Raw genomic sequence first — 17,246 nt, forward strand, 5'->3', positions numbered from 1 at the left:
ACACCATTAGACACCAAGGGAAAACTATTATCAATCATGTTCACCTTGACCAATTCACAGCCATTAACATCATAAACATGACAGCATAAATCTTTGAAATATAAGGAATAACCCTTTTTAATCATTTGAGCAACACTTAAGAGGTTTTGATCTAAGCAAGGGATGTAAAGCACATCAGGAATGCATTTAATACCTTGCTTGGATTGCACAACAACTGTTCCTTTTCCCTCAGCTTGAACCAACTCACCATTTCCAAGCTTCCCCTTAGTTCTGAAAGAGTTATCTAAATGAGCGAACAAGCTTTTATCTTTTGCCATGTGACTTGTACACCCACTGTTAATAATCCAGGTGAGTTTGTCTGCTTGTTTGAGTGATTGTGAAGCCATGAATAAGTGATTATCTTGCTGCCTGGACTGATCACCAGTGAAATTGGCTTGTTGAGCTGGTTGTTTTTAAGCCTTATATTGCTTAATTCTGCAATCTTTAGCAATATGGCCATACTTCTTGCAATAGTGACATTGGACAGGTTTGATTCCCTTCTTCTTCCAACAATCTTTCTCAAGATGGTTAGTCTTGTTGCAAGTAGAACAAGGTGGGTATTTCCCTTGTTTTTCACCCTCCTTTGCACTTTCAGTTTGCTTCCCTTTGCTGTCCTTTTCTTTGCCATTTCCATTTCCTTCTTTTATTGACCTTCCCTTTAGCTTTGCAACAAATGCCTCCTCAGAAGCATCTTCTTGTCTTATAGCTCTTCTCTGCTCAATAGCTTGCAATGCATTTACTAGCTCAGCCAATGTAATCCTCCTCAAGTCTTTAGAGTCCTCCAAAGAAGAGATCTTTGATTCAAACCTTTCAGGTAAACTAACCAAGACTTTCTCCACAATTCTCCAGTCAGTTAACTCTTCACCAAGAAGCCTGATCTTGTTAACAACATTCATTAGTTTATCAATATAATCTTTTAGACTTTCAGACTCTTTCATCTTGAGAACCTCAAATTCCCTTCTCAAGTTGAGTATTGACATTTGCTTTGTCTGCTAACTTCCTTGAAACTCAGCTTTAAGTAAATCCCAAGCTTGCTTTGCTGTCTCACATGCCATATTTCTGGAGAAAATCACCTCAGAAACAGAAGCATGAATGCATGACAATGCCTTAAAACCCTTAGCACACTCCTCACTATGAGCTTTTATTTGTGCAAGAGTAGGATCCTCCCTCAAAGGTCCTGGTTGCCTACCTATTTCAGTCGCTTCCCACAAATCAAAGGCTTTAAGGTAAGCCTTCATCTTGACAGCCCAAATAGCATAGCCTTCTCCAAAAAATACTGGTGGAGTAGGAGCAGAGTATCCACTTGAAGCCATCACTCTCAGCTCTAGTGTTTAAGGTTTTTTAGCGCAAGGAATTCTTACTTGTTTTCTCTCTTTGTTTCATGCCCTTAAGATCATAAGGAGCTCTGATACCACTGTTACAATTCTGGAAGTGAAAACAGAGTAGAGTAAGTAGATAAAAAACTGCAAAGAACCAGTTTTTTTGAAGATAATACTTCTCTCATATGGAAAGTATATTTTATAGGTTATATATATGCAAAAAGAGAGTTACATCAGTCAATACACACCACCTACTGCTCTAACAACTACAGCAGTAATTAAATAACAACTCTAAGCAAATTAGGCAGCAAATTAAGCCCAATCATACATGACCAAAAGAGCTGCTACATCAGTGCAAAATACACAGCTGTGAGGACATAAACATAAACCAAAATAGCTTTTAAGTATCTAGGAAAAATCTCATTACATCAACAGTTATAACAGGCTTAAAATGGAAAGCTAAAGAAATGATAAAATAAGGAAGAGGAACAACAACATCACATTATAGGAAAACCTCTCTAGTAGAATAAACATTGTAAATAACTAACAAGGCTCTAAAATGCCTATGGTGTAGGAACAACAGGAATTGAATTTTCTATTGGCTTCTTTACAGAATTACTCTTTGGATTGTAGCCGTGGAGAGAGATTCTTTGTTAGATTGATAACAATCACGGGATTAGTATTTTTCTCGATCCGCAAATCATCAGCACATTTCCTATCTTCTGCTTTTGTATGCTTCTGCACAATAAAAATAGAGTTGCAAAATTAGCAACTAAAAATGAACAAACATTAAGCAGAATTCAGCTAACTTCCATAGCAGTCGGAAAATTTAAAATGGGAGCTATAATACAATTCACAGCAGTCATTCAATTTTATAGTTAAGTATCTAGGCAAGGCTAAAGGCTTTGTTGTTGTATCTAGGCAAGATCCCTAACGAAATTCATAGAATTCAGCGACTAGTCCAAAACCGATTGGAGAAAGTGAATACAACAATAAGATCATGAGTTTAACAATAGCAAATTTTAGAGGAAAAATGCAACTCCTCAGAAGAAGCAACGTCAAAACCTGAATTGGTGACAAAACTATATTGCTAACATCCTGGTTCTAACATTAGGAGAATCATAATTATATTAATTTTTTTTTAAATTGAAATGATTTTCATTAAATAGGCTATATGGAGGTGAGAAGAGAAAGAAATGAGAACTAATAAGGAACAGTAATGCCCTAATTCTAGTGACAACAGAATTTGAAAAAAAAAAAGAAGTAAATTAAATAAATTAATAAATTGTTAAGTTTTGAATTTTTGAAAAATTAAAAAATAAAAATAAAAGAAAGAAAGAAGTCTAGAGATTTCTCCAAGCCTCAAGCTGTAATAGAAAGGGGCAAAATAGGGGAAAAAAAAGAGTCGAGAATTGGGGGAGAAACAGGGGGAGCATCTACGGGTTAGAGAAAGAGGGGGAGGTGCCGAACCCAATCCAGCCAATTTTTTAACCAATTTCACCCAAGTACCCAAAATTGAAGAAGGGGAGAGAAAGTGTCGCACTGTCCATCTCTTAACATGACGTTTTTGATGCCAATGGTGCCTGCATGCAGTTTCCTTCCATCATTTAGCCACTATAAAACTCTCCCAAGCCTCCATTATTAGCCAATAATTGGAAAGAAAGAAGAATCAAAAGTTTTGGGGAAACTAAGTCTACAGCTAATACACGAACTCGACAAAACATCAGCAGAGGAGAAGGTGGTCAGTCACAGAGGTCACTGGAACCTTATCTACACCATGAAATCTTCATTAGGCCATTTTGAACTTGTTGAGTAAAAAATAAAAAATAAAAAATAAAAAAAGACTAGCAGCTCTTTGGGTTTCATGTGAACAGCCCCAATTTCTTCAATTTTTCCTGCCTTCAGGTTTAATAATGCAAATTTCATTTGATTGTCGGATTGCAAATTGGGCAAAGCTTCTCCAATTTTCCATGCAGTGTCAAGTAAAGGCCCTGTTATTCCTATTCCTAGACTTGCATATCTATTCAGTCCATGAGGTGAAGAATACTAGATGTTATAATTTTTAGCAATTTCTTGAGAAGAAGTTTAAATCTTTAATGATTTAATTGACTATTAGCCTGGTTGATTCTCACATCATACGCTTTTCACCTTAAGTTCCATATAAACAACCTGAGCAAGAGATTTTATTTCTGTTTGTGCAATTATAATGTCAATAACATATTAAACTCATTCTTATATCTATTATAGTTGTCAAGGCACAAAATTCAATAGCTGTAGCATTCCTGTTAGGTAATTTCAATTGTCCAACTGGCTTTTTTTTTTTTTCGTGGGATCATTTAAAACAAGGATTATTTTGACATAATTGACACACCAACGGACTTTGGAACAATATGCAGAAATCTTAAAAAAGGTGATAAATATATTGAAGATGTCTATAAAGATGTTCAATTCATTTGGTACAACTGTTATAAAGATGTCCATAAAGATCATTTACTAGGTCTTACTTATCCTAGGTCTTTTTTTGTTGTTATAAATCGTAGCGTAAAAAATGGAGGAATAGCTATTATTTTAGGACTTGATAACACTATAAAAAAATGAATTTCAGTGCTTTAGGCAATATATCAGTACTTTTTTTTACGAAAATATATAAATTTTAATTTCTGACATAATTATATCCTCCATTAGTTTTCCTTCAAAATTATCATTAGCTTGCTTACATGGGTCTTAAGCAGGAGTTGTTGGGGCCAAACTATGCCGAGAAATAACTAATGTGGCAGGGCAATATATATGGCAACAAATCGGATGAAACATTGCCATAAGAATTTTTTTAGTGCCAAATCATATATGCTATCAGAGGAAAAGTTCATGATTGCTACCATAAAGTAACCCTTCTTTCATCCCAAAACATCATAAGTCAACCATGATTCATTCTGATCCTTTGTCAATTGTTAAGTACAGCAATTTGTTCATAGTGGGATTTGTGTGGACAGCTGAAACAGCTGATTCATATGTTCATGGTTTATCTATGTTAGATAGTTTAGGAAAGTTTTTTTTCTTCTTGTTGTTTATTGGTAAATGCTGTGCTCCATTGGTTTAAGGCTGTCTGGCTTCATTTTACCATGGTAGCTTGAGCATCATTCATTTTCATTGTCCAGGTGCTGAAGGCCCTCAAGGGGAGTAGGACATTGAAGCATCGAGTTAAGGACATGGTAAAAGCGGTCAATCGAAACAGAAGACAAAAAGGCGTGATGGGTATGTCTCTGTATGGGTTAATTGTTTTTCTGTTAATGCGAAGTATATGAAATTTTCCTCCACTATTTGTTGTGACAGTAACTCAAGAAGAGGGAGAAGTCAACAAGTCAAGAGGATCCTTGCTGAGTTGTATTTTAGGAGGGAACAGTTAAGGAGTTAGTTGTATTTTAGGAGGGAACAGTTAAGGAGTTTGTTTGTAATTTGTTACTGAAGTTAGTACTTGTTACAACCATAAACTCAATGTACTAGTAAGCATAAATACTGTACAAATCTTGGATTAGGAATTATCTGATCAATAATACAATCATTTACTCTCTCTCTCTCTCTCTCTCTCTCTCTCTCTTTCTTCTTCTTCCTTGAATCTTCTTCTCTTTCTTTATTCTTTCTTTCTTCTATTCTTCTGTTACTCATGTTGCTACTCTGTGATTGAAGGAGTTCCTGGTCTGAGCTCCACCGTCAGGTCTTGAGAAGTCTATGAGACCAATTCCTGACATTTTGGTATCAAAGCATCAAGATCCTGAGGTCTCTCAAGATTCCACTATAGCTCAGTTGATCAAGCTAGCGAGGAAGGCTATGCAGAATATGGCGATCGAAAAACCTTGATTGCAGAATCTGGAGGAGCAAATGCAATCACAGAATCAGAAAATCCAAGATTTGAGTGCAGGGCTGCATAGAATGGAAGAAATGATGAGCCATAGAATGGAGGAGATGATAAGTCAAATGATGGAATTGATGAAGCCGTCGCAAGGGAAAGGTAAGGAGCCTGTGGTCCCTGAAACTCAATCTAATGTGAATGGAACTAGGGTCAATCCTATTGAAATTGGAGCAAATAGTAATGAAGGAAGGGGTATTTTGCCGCTGCCGAAGGGGAAAGAAAATGGGGATTCTGGTAATAGTTCTCAGGGGCATAAGAGTTCTTGTAATTTGAGGAATTCTGCGATGAAATTGAAGGTAGATGTTCCCCAATTTGATGGTAGTAATCCGAGAGGATGGGTAAGAAAATGCCAGAAATATTTCCAAGTTTATGATGTGAGTGAGGAACAAAAAGTGGAAGTAGCTTCTTTATTTTTGGGGGAAAAAGCTGACATTTGGTTCCAAGGTTAGCAAGTCAGTAGACCAACTGCATCTTGGAGTGAATTTGCAGAAGAGTTATGCAAGAGATTTGGGAAGTTGACTGTAACTGATGTAGTTGAGGAGTTTAACAAGTTAAATCAAGAAGGTTCAGTATTGGATTATCAGGAGAAGTTTGAGGAGCTTAAGGCTTTAATGTTGAAGTATAATCCAGGTCTATCCGAACCTTATTTTATCTCTAGTTTCATCAGCGGGTTGAGTGAGGAATTGAGACCTGTAATTAAAATGTTTAGACCTGAATCATTGTTGCAAGCCTTTGAACAAGCAAAATTGCAAGAGCAATCCATTGAGGCTATTTTGAGAAAACAAAAGCCATATATTAGGCCATACTTCAATTCCTACAACACAAGAAATGCTCAGTTTAGAAATGCCAATCCCACATCTAAACCTAATTTCTCTACTGCAAACCCAAGTTCTTTCTCTAAACCAATCTCTGTTGCTGAATTGGAGAAACCATCCTCAAAGTTTATTAACTCTGACTTGAAAAAGGGTAATAATAGTTGTTTTAAATGTGGAGACAGGTATTACCCTGGTCATCAATGTAAGACTCAACAAATATTAGCATTGCAGGCTGATGAAGAGGGATTGGAAGAAGTGGGGAATATGGGGGGAGAGGAGGACTATGAAGGTGAGGGAGAGGAGGTTGAGATCTCCATGCATGCCTTAGATGGCAGTATTTCTCCAAATACATTGAAGATTAGAGGGAAGATAGACAAGCAGTCAATTGTCATATTAATTGACAGTGGAAGCATATATAGTTTCCTGGATTATAAAATTGCTAAAGAGTTGGGATGTAGGATGGTAAAAGCCCCTCCACTTTCTGTGACAGTAGCAAATGGTCACAAGATGGTTAGTAGATTCAAGTGTGTTGGGTTTTAGTGGAATATGCAGGGTCATTCCTTCTTTTTCAACATAAGATTGTTGGATTTGGGTGGTTACTTGGAGTGGATTGGATAAGGTCTTATAGTCCAATCACTTTCGATTTTCAAAACCTAAAAGTTTCATTTCAAAAGGAAGGGAAGCAAATTGACCTTATTAGGGTGACTGAGGAAGGTTCATTAAAACTGATGACAGGGAGGCAATTACAGAAATTGTTCAGGAAGGGACTTTCTGGTATGTTCACTCATTTATTTTCTTTGCATGCTGTTGCTGTCAATGATGAACATGTTGAATCTAAGAGTGATGTTCCACCTGAACTACAATTTTTATTAGACAACTATGCAGACTTGTTTAAAGACCCTACGCAATTACCACCTTATAGGGATTATAACCATTCTATCCAACTCAAACCTAACTCCAAAATTGTAAATCTTAGACCTTATAGATACAACCATTTTCAGAAAAATGAAATTGACAAGCAAGTGAAAGAAATGTTACAAACAGGAGTCATTCAACCTAGCCACAGTCCTTTTACCTCTCCTATTTTGTTAGTTAAAAAAAAAAAGACAACACTTGGAAGGTTCTGCATTGACTATAGACAACTTAATGATGCCACCATTAAAAATAAATTCCTAATTCCAATTATAGATGACTTGTTGGATGAATTGTGTGGTGCCACCATTTTTTCCAAAATTGATTTGAAAGCTGGGTATCACCAAATTAGGATGGCTGAGCCAGACACCCCTAAAACTGTATTTCGAACACACCAGGGCCACTATAAATTTAGGGTTACGCCTTTTGGGTTAACCAATGGCCCAGCAACATTCCAAGCCTTGATGAACCATATCTTTGCTCCTTATTTGAGAAAATTTGTTCTCATTTTCTTTGATGATATACTTGTCTATAGTAAATCATTTCAAGATCATTTGGAACATCTTTCCTTAGTTTTTGACATAGTGAGACAACAACAACTCTTTGCCAAGAAATCTAAATGCTCTTTTGCAGTAAGGGAAGTAGAGTATTTAGGACATATTATCAGTGGGGCAGGGGTGCATACTGACCCTAAAAAGATTGAAGCTATGATTAAATGGCCTAGGCCTACCTCATTGAAGTCCTTGAGGGGTTTTTTGGGCCTTACAGGATATTATAGAAATTTGTCAAAAGTTATGGGGTTGTTACTAAACCATTGAAAAATTTATTGAAGAAAAATTCTTTTTGTTGGAATGAAGAAGCTGAGGTAGCTTTTAATGAATTGAAGCAACTGATGTCTTCTGCCCCAGTTTTGGCATTGCCTAATTTCACCCAACCATTTGTTTTGAAGACCGATGCTAGTCATATAGGGTTAGGAGCAGTTTTAATGCAAAATGGGAGTCCAATTGCATATTTGAGCAAGTCCTTGGGAGTAAAAAACCAATGGTTATCCATATATGAGAAAGAACTCTTAGCTGTAATTGTGGCAGTGACTAAATGGAGACATTATTTGGAAAATGCTCACTTTATTATTAACACTGACCATGAGAGTCTTAAGTTTTTGTTGCAGCAAAGGCTTCATACTTATGTGCAGCAAAAAGGCATAATGAAGTTGCTGGGATTGGATTATTCAATCAATTACGGGTCTGGGCATGAAAACAAGGCTGTTGATGCCTTATCTAGATATGCCTTGACTGATCAGCAAGGAGAATTGCAAGCCATTTCTGTTGTGGTGCCAGTGTGGCAGCAAGAAGTCAGTAATAGTTATGTGGTTGATCAATTGGCTCAAGCCCTTATTACTGCACTTACAATAGATCCTCATTCTAAGCCACATTATCAATATAAAGCAAGGTTGTTACGATACAAGGGCAAGGTATATATTGGTGACTCTTTTGAGCTCCAACAGATACTTATTTCTACTGCTCATGATTCTCCAGTTGGGGGACATTCGGGTATCAAGGTGACTTATCATAGGTTGTCTCAATTGTTCTATTGGCCTAAAATGTTGCAGCAGGTGGAGAGATGGATTATGAGTTGTGACATATGTCAACGATGCAAAGGTGAATCATTGCCCTACCCTGGGTTATTGCAGCCGCTATCCATCCCATCTCATGCATGGTCATGTATTTCTATGGATTTTATAGAGCAGTTGCCTAAATCTGAAGGTAAAGATGTCATCATGGTGGTTGTTGATAGGTTCACTAAAGTTGCTCACTTTATAGCCCTTGCACATCCTTATTCAGCTGAGAAAATAGCCAAGATATTCTTGGATAACATTTTCAAGTTGCATGGGGTTCCTACAAGCATGGTGAGTGATAGAGATAAGGTCTTCACCAATCTTTTCTGGCAACAATTGTTTAAGGCTTTGGGAACTAAATTGCACATGAGTACAGCCTACCATCCTCAGTCAGATGGCCAGACTAAAAGACTCAATAGATGCTTGGAAAATTATCTTAGATGCATGAATTTTTAGCATCCTTATAAATGGAGTTCATGGCTAAGTTTAGCTGAATGGTGGTACAATTCTAGCTTTCATTCTATCATTAAAATGTCTCCTTTCCAGGCCTTATACGGATATCCACCACCCATTTTTAATATAGCAGAACCTGCTGCAATTTTAGTAGCTAAAGTGGAGGATTTACTAGTAGAAAAACAACAATTGGAAAATGCGTTGAGAGAAAATTTATTGATTGCTCAAAATCGAATGAAACAGTATGCCGATTTGAAGAGAACTGAGAGAGAGTTTAATGTTGGGGATTGGGTGTTTCTGAAGTTGCAACCTTATAAACAACTATTAATGGCAGTTAGGAAATGTGTGAAATTGTCTCCCAAGTATTATGGTCCATTTTTAGTTTTGCAAAGAATTGGATCAGTTGCTTATAAATTGAAATTACCTGCGGATTCCTCCATACATGATGTTTTTCATGTGTCACTATTGAAGAAGAAGGTGGGAGCAGATCAATTTCTTCATAGTTCCTTACCTAAGTTCAACAAACAGGGGCTATGGAAGGGTCCTGTGGCAATTTTGAATAAGAGGACTATTCAAAAGGATGGCAAAGATGTGGAGCAAGTGTTGGTGCAATGGGATACCTTGTCAATTCAAGAATCAACTTGGGAGGATAAGAATTTTATTTCACAACAATTTCCTCAGATCATTCTTGAGGACAAGAATGCTGTTGCGAAGGGAGGTAATGTTGTGACAGTAACTCAAGAAGAGGGAGAAGTCAACAAGTCAAGAGGATTCTTGCTGAGTTGTATTTTAGGAGGGAACAGTTAAGGAGTTTGTTTGTAATTTGTTACTGAAGTTAGCACTTGTTACAACCATAAACTCAATGTACTAGCAAGCATAAATACTGTACAAATCTTGGATTAGGAATTATCTGATCAATAACACAATCATTTACTCTCTCTCTCTCTCTCTCTCTCTCTCTCTCTCTTTCTTCTTCTTCCTCGAATCTTTTTCTCTTTCTTTATTCTTTCTTTCTTCTATTCTTCTGTTACTCATGTTGCTACTCTGTGATTGAAGGAGTTGCTGGTCTGAGCTCCACCGTCAGGTCTTGAGAATCCTATGAGACCAATTCTTGACACTGTTCTAGACATATTTTGGGAATTCTTGAAATTAAATGGTAATTCCCGGATTCTGAATATCCAACTTTTAGACGTCTCATTGAGGTTATTTGGTAAATCTACATTGGCAGCAGATGAATCCAGCAGGAAATGATGAATGGTCATACAAGTAGCAGAGGACAATTTTTTCATCTTTCTTTTGTTGTTTTCATGCTCAATTTTCTGCTGGTCCTGTGAGATATTTTGGATGATTAAATCTTATAGTTGTGAAATTTATTCAGTGTAGTCCAGTTGTTAACTGGTGTTAATAAACTTGGATAAAATCTAATGTAAACATCAAACAGACTCCATGTGGCCCATGTGTCAGTGCACCCTGCTTTTGCTTTGTTCTCACATGTTAGACAGTGTCTTAGATTGCATAAAATGTTGTATCATAATCTTTCTTCGCTTTAAATGACATAGCTAGTTCTAATTTGCAGAAAGCGCCATAACTTGATTGCCTATGCGCCGTATGTGTTCTAAAGCGCCGTAGAAGAGAGCGTGAGGAGAATGCTGGACTTGCTAGCGGTAAGATTGGAGGCGCTGATAACAAACATGCTCATGAGTTGAAGCAAGAGGTGTGTCTATATTTTTTTACTAATGAATGGTATCCATATTCAAACTTCGTTGATCAAGTAGATATTAAGTTTGTCATAACCAATCCACCATTTCATGTTATATAACTAACAAGTAAAATCTATTTAATTTATATTGTAATATCTTAACTCTCTTGAGATACATAAATAACTAACAAGGAAAATTCATAAATATTATTCTAGATCCAAAATTTAAAGAAATAGAAAGAAAACTTTGAAAATAAAGAAAACTAAAATTAACCTACTTTGGACTGCACCCGAAGGCTGCCTACGTACCTCCATTACAAAATGAATGGAGGATCAGGTCCACACTGCTCTCAAATCACTTATAATTGACATTTCTACTTTATACTTTCTTATTATCAATTCTACTGCAAAAATTTTAACCATTTCCAATTCTTGCCAAAAATTCAACAACATCTTCCTTGTTGTAAAATGGACATTTTCCTTATTCAAACGCAAATTTCAACAAACAATTTTCAATTGAGACAAGCGCCCATCCAAAGTTTCACACACATAATAATAATAATAATAATAATAATAATAATAATAATAATAATACAAAGATAGATAGGTAAAATCCATTCTCTAACTCATTTTATTTTATTTTCCCCTCTAGCATCACAAAGAATGCCTAAAATATTAGCATATGGTTCGACCTACCACATCGTAATTTCTAAATTATGAATATGGTAGTGTGTCATTTAATCAACCTCAATTCCAACCTCACAGCCAAAGTTGATTTAATAATAATAAAATAGATATTTGACTCCAAATCCAGAATGATTACATATGCACCAACTATAATAACACCACTTTCAAGAATTTTATGTATCATTCAATTAACTAGAATTTCATATATACAGCCCAAAAAGAAAATCACAAAGCAATATTCAAGAATAAAATTTTAATTATATTTCACTTACCCTTGGAGAAATAAGGCTCGGATTATTGTTATATTTAAATACACAAATTTTACCTAGTTTTAGCAAACATAATTTAGGTAAGCTCGTAAACAAGACACTAGTGGAAGACACTAGTCCCCTTGTTGAGCTTAGCAAATATATGTAATTTAAATTGTTGTAAGTATTAAATCTTGAAGGTCCTATGGAGATACAAAGCTGAATGAATTGGAAAAAAAAAAAAATATATATATATATATATATATATATATATATATATATATATATATATATATAAACAAATGCAAGTAGTTGTTAAATCATTTTTTTTCATTATTATTATAAAGTGGCAGATTAAACAGGCTTAGAAAATAAATCTTGTTCCACCTCAAAATCTCTTTTAATGCATAAATTCCTCCACCTAGCCTAACTCTTCACATATAGGTCATTGATAGATATTGCATTATCAGCCGAGTAACAAGTTTTGTTTTTAAAAAAAAATCATCAATCCCCAATTTCTCATACTAAAATTTCATACTCTACTAATTGATTGATTAGTTAGACACAAATCATGTCATCTTTTTAACATTTCAATAGCATGAAAGAATGAGTAACAATTCTAATGACTTATTAATTTAATTCAGAGCTATTATACTCGGGCATCAATACCCTAATCTAGTTTAACTAATGCTTCAACAAATGAAAACGGAAAAATACAAGAAAGAAATATAAACTGGTTACTGCTGGTGTCTGTGCTTCGCTTATCTCCAACAAATAGACTATCTAGTGATGGTGCTGAAAATAAGGCTCTGTTTGGATGGAAGTGAGGGAAGGGTAAATAAAGGTAAGGAGGGGTAAGTAATTATTATAACCCTGTTTGGAAAGGGGTGAGCTAATGAAGGGTAAGGGTAAGTAAGGGTAAGGCTTACCCTCTCTCACCCCTCAAATCCCAATTTTTCTCACACCCCAAATTGGGGTGTAAGTAGGGGGGAGGTGAGAGATGAAAATTATTTTATTTTTTATTTTTCTATTGTGTCTTTAATTTTTTATTAAAAATTCAATTATACCTATTAAGAATAAACCTAATTTACCAATGCAAACAAATATTTTCTCTCTCAAGTGGCCATATCTAATCTCTTCGCTCTCGTGGATTTTGAATTCTTGCAGAAAAAATATTAGTTTTATCTTTCTATTTAATTTCAGTTATTAAATCATTCGTTCTTTCAATAGTTTGCTGCAATTATTATGTTCCAATTGTTAATTTTTTTTTTTGCTAAATAATTCATTCTTTATTCAATCATTTTTCGTATTACTTTATAGATATCTAAGTTGAATGTTAAAATAGTACATGTCATGGTCTGACATAAAAAGATAATAAAAAATGTAAATTATAGGTCACTAAACTAAAAATAAAATGCTTTAATTTTCTAAATAATTTATTCTTTATTCAATCTTTGTTTGTATTATTTTATAGATTTCTAAGTTGAATGTTGAAATAGTACATGCCATGGTCTGACATAAAAAGACAATAAAAAATACAAATTATAGGCCACTAAACTAAAAATAAAATGCCTTAATTTACATATTAAAAAAAATAAAGAATAAATTTTATCTAATAGAAAAATGTATTTTTATAATTTTAACAATTATTTACCCCTCTTTCACCTCTTTCCAAATATAAAGAATATACATTATCTCTCCTTACCTTTCCATTAATTCACCTCTTTCCAAACATGAAATTTTTTTTTTATTATAACCCTTCTTACCCTTCTCTCTCCTTACCCTCCCTTACCTTCCCATTAATACCCTTCCCTCACCCCATCCAAACAAAGCTAAGAGGCTCAACAGACCTTAATGGCAGCCTCCACATGTTGAATTTCATTGAAGCTTCATGAATTTGGAACCTTCAAGTTCTGTTCCCAAATATTCGATTTTCCTTCTCCACTAATTCACAGTTTCCTTGCTTTGCTTCTTTACTGGGTTGGAGAACAATAGGATCACTTCTTTCCCTATTATCGATCATTGATTCCACATCTCTCTCTCTCTCTCTCTCTCTCTCTCTCTCTCTCTCTCTCTCTCTTGTGTTAAGTCAGTAAAGTCACAACTCGATTCCTTCATGCAATGTGATGCCACGACGATGACCTGAGGTGGAGCAGCAGTTGATAAGATGCGATGAGACAATGCCATGGAGGAAGGAACTGAGGGGTGAGGGTTGATGCTGGCTGGAGTTTGGAGTGAGGGCCAAGAAGAGTGGCAGATGAGGAAATAAAGAATCCATGATGAATTGTGAAGATGTCTTAGGATTTTTTTTTTTTCAGCACCTTCTTTTTCCCTAAAAAGAGTCTAGATCTTTCTTAATTTTTTATTATTATTATTTTTAATTAATTCTTATTTAAATATCTCCTCTCATTATTATTATTATTATTTATTATTATTATTATTACACTGCCTTTTCTCTTTTCTTAACGCGTGTTTAGCATTGAGTTTCAGAGTCTGAAACTATTTTTTTGAATAAAAATACAATTTTAGATGTTATTGAGAAAAAGTAATTTAGAAAAAGTTGTTTTGTTATTTTAGTATTTTTATGGCTAAAATTAATTAAATTTAATTTTTAATTATTTTTTAACACTTTCTAACAATATATTTAAAAAAATGATTTTCTCAACAACAGTTTCAATAGCAATGCCAAATAGGTTCTTAGACTAACTAGAGTATTCTAGTCTTTCCGTCAAATTTCAACGCTTATTGTATTATAAATGTTATTATTCACGCTAATACAAGGGTGTGGGCGTTACAAAGTTGGTTTGATAATATGTGGTTTATAACAATATCCGATTTGACAAGATCTTGGTTACATACCCAATATTTCTTAAATTTACCGATATGTGTTGGTGGTTACAGATGGAACCTTAGTGTGCACCCCTTTTTGTTCTTAGCAGTTATAGAACAAAATTGCAATATAGTGGAAAACCAGCTAGTTTAATTATATTAGTCAATGTCTCTGGAATTTTGCTCATAAAAAGTTAATGTAAATTATAAACATGCATATGTATGCGCATGATTACTTACTTTTATATGTTGATTGAGTGTAATAAATGGTTACATACTGATTCCTCTGTTAATTTGTCCCCAAGATAATTATTGTCTTGTGGTTCAGCAGAAAGACAATTATTGCCCATTTGCTAATGTGCTAAAATTCTGCAGTAGAATTTCTGTTTTATATGAATATTGAATTAGAAGGAAATGACGGAATCTATATGCATTTGTACAAATGCATGCCAAATCAATTAGTTGGGTGGTTATCTGGAGAGTCCCACTTAATGGCATCGAATTTTCCTTTAAATTATGAAATGTAAATATTGACAGGCTAGATTGTGCATACATGTTTAAAAAGTGTGCTTGAGTTTTGAGGTTCAATCTCATTGATTGTAGTCCCCTTTTCTATAATAGAATTGGTTTGTGAGGTCAGCACATTAGTGAAGAAAGAAGAGGATAAGTCTCATCCCAATAACTGTTTCTGGGATTTTTGCCTTTGAGCAAGAAGCAGCTGTCATGGTTTTCTTTGATTTTGTCTTGTAAATAATTTTCCAAACGTAATAAGGTTGGCACCGTCTTGGTTCCCTTTGTAGTATTCTTCTCTTTGCTTATTTGTTACAAAAAGAATAATATTAAAATATCATGTTGTGAAGTGAAAATAATAATAATAATAATACTTGTTTGTTCTCTCTCTCTCTCTCTCTCACACACACACACACTTTTGAAGGGATGTTCACTTATAGAAAGTCCAGGAGATGAAGATTCATCATCAAATATGAGCGAATCAATAGATCCAGATGCAGATGCTGAGGTGGAAGAAAAGGGACGGGTGAAAATAGGGGATAGTGAGCATCTGTAGAGCCCTGTTAAGGAGAAGCAAGAGGAGGCAGAGGAAGACGATGATGAAGAGGAAGAGGAGGAGAATGAGATAGAGATTCAAAAGAAAGGGAAGGTTGAAATGTCAGAGCAATCAGAGTTTGCTGATAGATCAGGAGAGAAGCCTAGTCAACAATCTCAGCCTGGACTAGCAGCGAATGCAGGTGCAGTGGACCAAGTGCATATCGAGAAGGGACATGCAATAGGGCAACATGAGGAAGAAACTCAAAAAGTTCAGCAAAATAAGAATAAGGTAATTCCCTTAATAAATTTAATGTGATGTTTATGTGTGGGCTTTTAAACCAAGTTTGCTTAGCATATTGATGACATAGGAAGCCTAGCATGTGGGTGGCTGGATTTTTTGTCATTAGACATTTTCTCAATAAAATAATATCAATTCATCCATGTCACCATGCCACATTGGAAGATGTACACACACCTTTGGAGACCTATTAACAAGATTGCTAAAATTGAAATCAATCCTAAATGTTAAGGGCAAAATTGACAAAATTAAAAATATTTAAAATTGATAATTTGATATTCTTTTCCCCCAATTTTACAGCAGGCATAACATTATTTCTCGTGCAAAAAATGCTCACAATACATTTCTATGATGTTAGGTTTTTTATCTGGTACACTGACTCCATTATTTTACACGGTTGCAGGAATCACAAGAAGGAGAGCAGAAGGCTATAATGTTTGAGAAGTTCCATTCTGAAAATCCTTTGCTTCTAAATGTGTGCAGAACTCTCTTCCCTGACAACCATAAATATGTCTGGAGTGGACCTCGCGTACTGGTTCAGTGTGAAGGTTCCCGTCGTAGAAGTTGTATTGATGCTGCTATTGAAATTTTGATGAAGTAGGTGCGTTTTGATTACTTCAGATTGCCCCTACAAAGGATCTGAATCAATCTTATGCTTCGCCTAGATCAAATATAAGGCATGTTTGACATAAATGCTTGCATACAAATGGAATGTCTGGTAGTTGGTGGCTCTTTCTCGGCTGAGAATGGTAATTTGCTTTGGTATGGTCTTGATTTACAATCCCTAGTCAGCATTTGTTGTGACCTTTTGGGTATGTGGGAAGATACACTGGTATTTCTTGTTGTGAATACACTTGGTAACTGTAATGATTTAATATTGAGCTAAGATTTTTTAGTGTGTTATTGCAGGAAACAATCACTTGTAAAACTGTAAATAGTTGATCCTTTTTATTTCCACACATCTATTTCTTTTCATTTCTAAATGAACAGCAGCATTTAAGGTGGAAGCCTAGGAAATTATGTTCAGGGACATTGGGTTTCTGAGGGTGTCAAGCACAAAATCCTAACAATCTCCCACAAGGATTAATTTAAAAATATGGTAGAAGCCTTCATGCGCTGAAACCAAAGTTACAATTGCGAACATTCCAAGCTTGGTTAGATTTTGTTTTGTTTTTCTAGAATAGACACTTGTCTATCGGCTTGCGGGCCCACATGGCGAAGTAAAAAAAAGGGGGTTAACTTGGGAAGCTGGAAGAAGGGATAAAAGGGCGTTTTGATCAAGTCACCATCCATTAATATTAATCTTCTAGAGATAGCACAAGGGCCTCAAGACAATGAAATCAGATCTTTACTCGGTGATTTGCGGAAAGAGTTGATA

General features: G+C 35.1%; 2 protein-coding genes across 6 annotated transcripts; both read left to right on the forward strand.

The window, feature by feature from the left end:
• The first annotated feature begins 4,278 nt into the window (after positions 1-4,278).
• Positions 4,279-7,810, forward strand: LOC131169196 (uncharacterized). Its single transcript, XM_058134273.1, has 6 exons — positions 4,279-4,449; positions 4,514-4,610; positions 5,071-5,132; positions 5,220-5,603; positions 5,715-6,590; positions 6,659-7,810. Exons 1-6 carry the CDS (start codon positions 4,279-4,281, stop codon positions 7,808-7,810), a joined length of 2,742 nt encoding a protein of 913 aa, XP_057990256.1.
• LOC131172532 (uncharacterized) lies at positions 4,495-16,851 on the forward strand. 5 transcript variants are annotated; one of them, XR_009143051.1, is made up of 5 exons: positions 10,016-10,216; positions 10,637-10,774; positions 15,145-15,295; positions 15,458-15,859; positions 16,272-16,851. XR_009143051.1 is itself a non-coding variant. In XM_058133502.1 (4 exons), exons 3-4 carry the CDS (start codon positions 15,689-15,691, stop codon positions 16,467-16,469), a joined length of 369 nt encoding a protein of 122 aa, XP_057989485.1. In that variant the 5' UTR covers positions 4,495-4,610; positions 10,637-10,774; positions 15,145-15,688; the 3' UTR covers positions 16,470-16,851. The 5 variants fall into 5 exon arrangements, 4 of the variants coding, with proteins under 4 accessions (XP_057989485.1, XP_057989483.1, XP_057989484.1 ...); XM_058133502.1 differs by lacking the exon at positions 10,016-10,216 and adding an exon at positions 4,495-4,610 and having other exon boundaries at positions 15,145-15,859; XM_058133500.1 differs by having other exon boundaries at positions 15,145-15,859.
• Positions 16,852-17,246: the final 395 nt, after the last annotated feature.

Source organism: Hevea brasiliensis, chromosome 14 (assembly GCF_030052815.1).
Source record: "Hevea brasiliensis isolate MT/VB/25A 57/8 chromosome 14, ASM3005281v1, whole genome shotgun sequence".
Classification (NCBI taxonomy): Eukaryota; Viridiplantae; Streptophyta; class Magnoliopsida; order Malpighiales; family Euphorbiaceae; genus Hevea; species Hevea brasiliensis.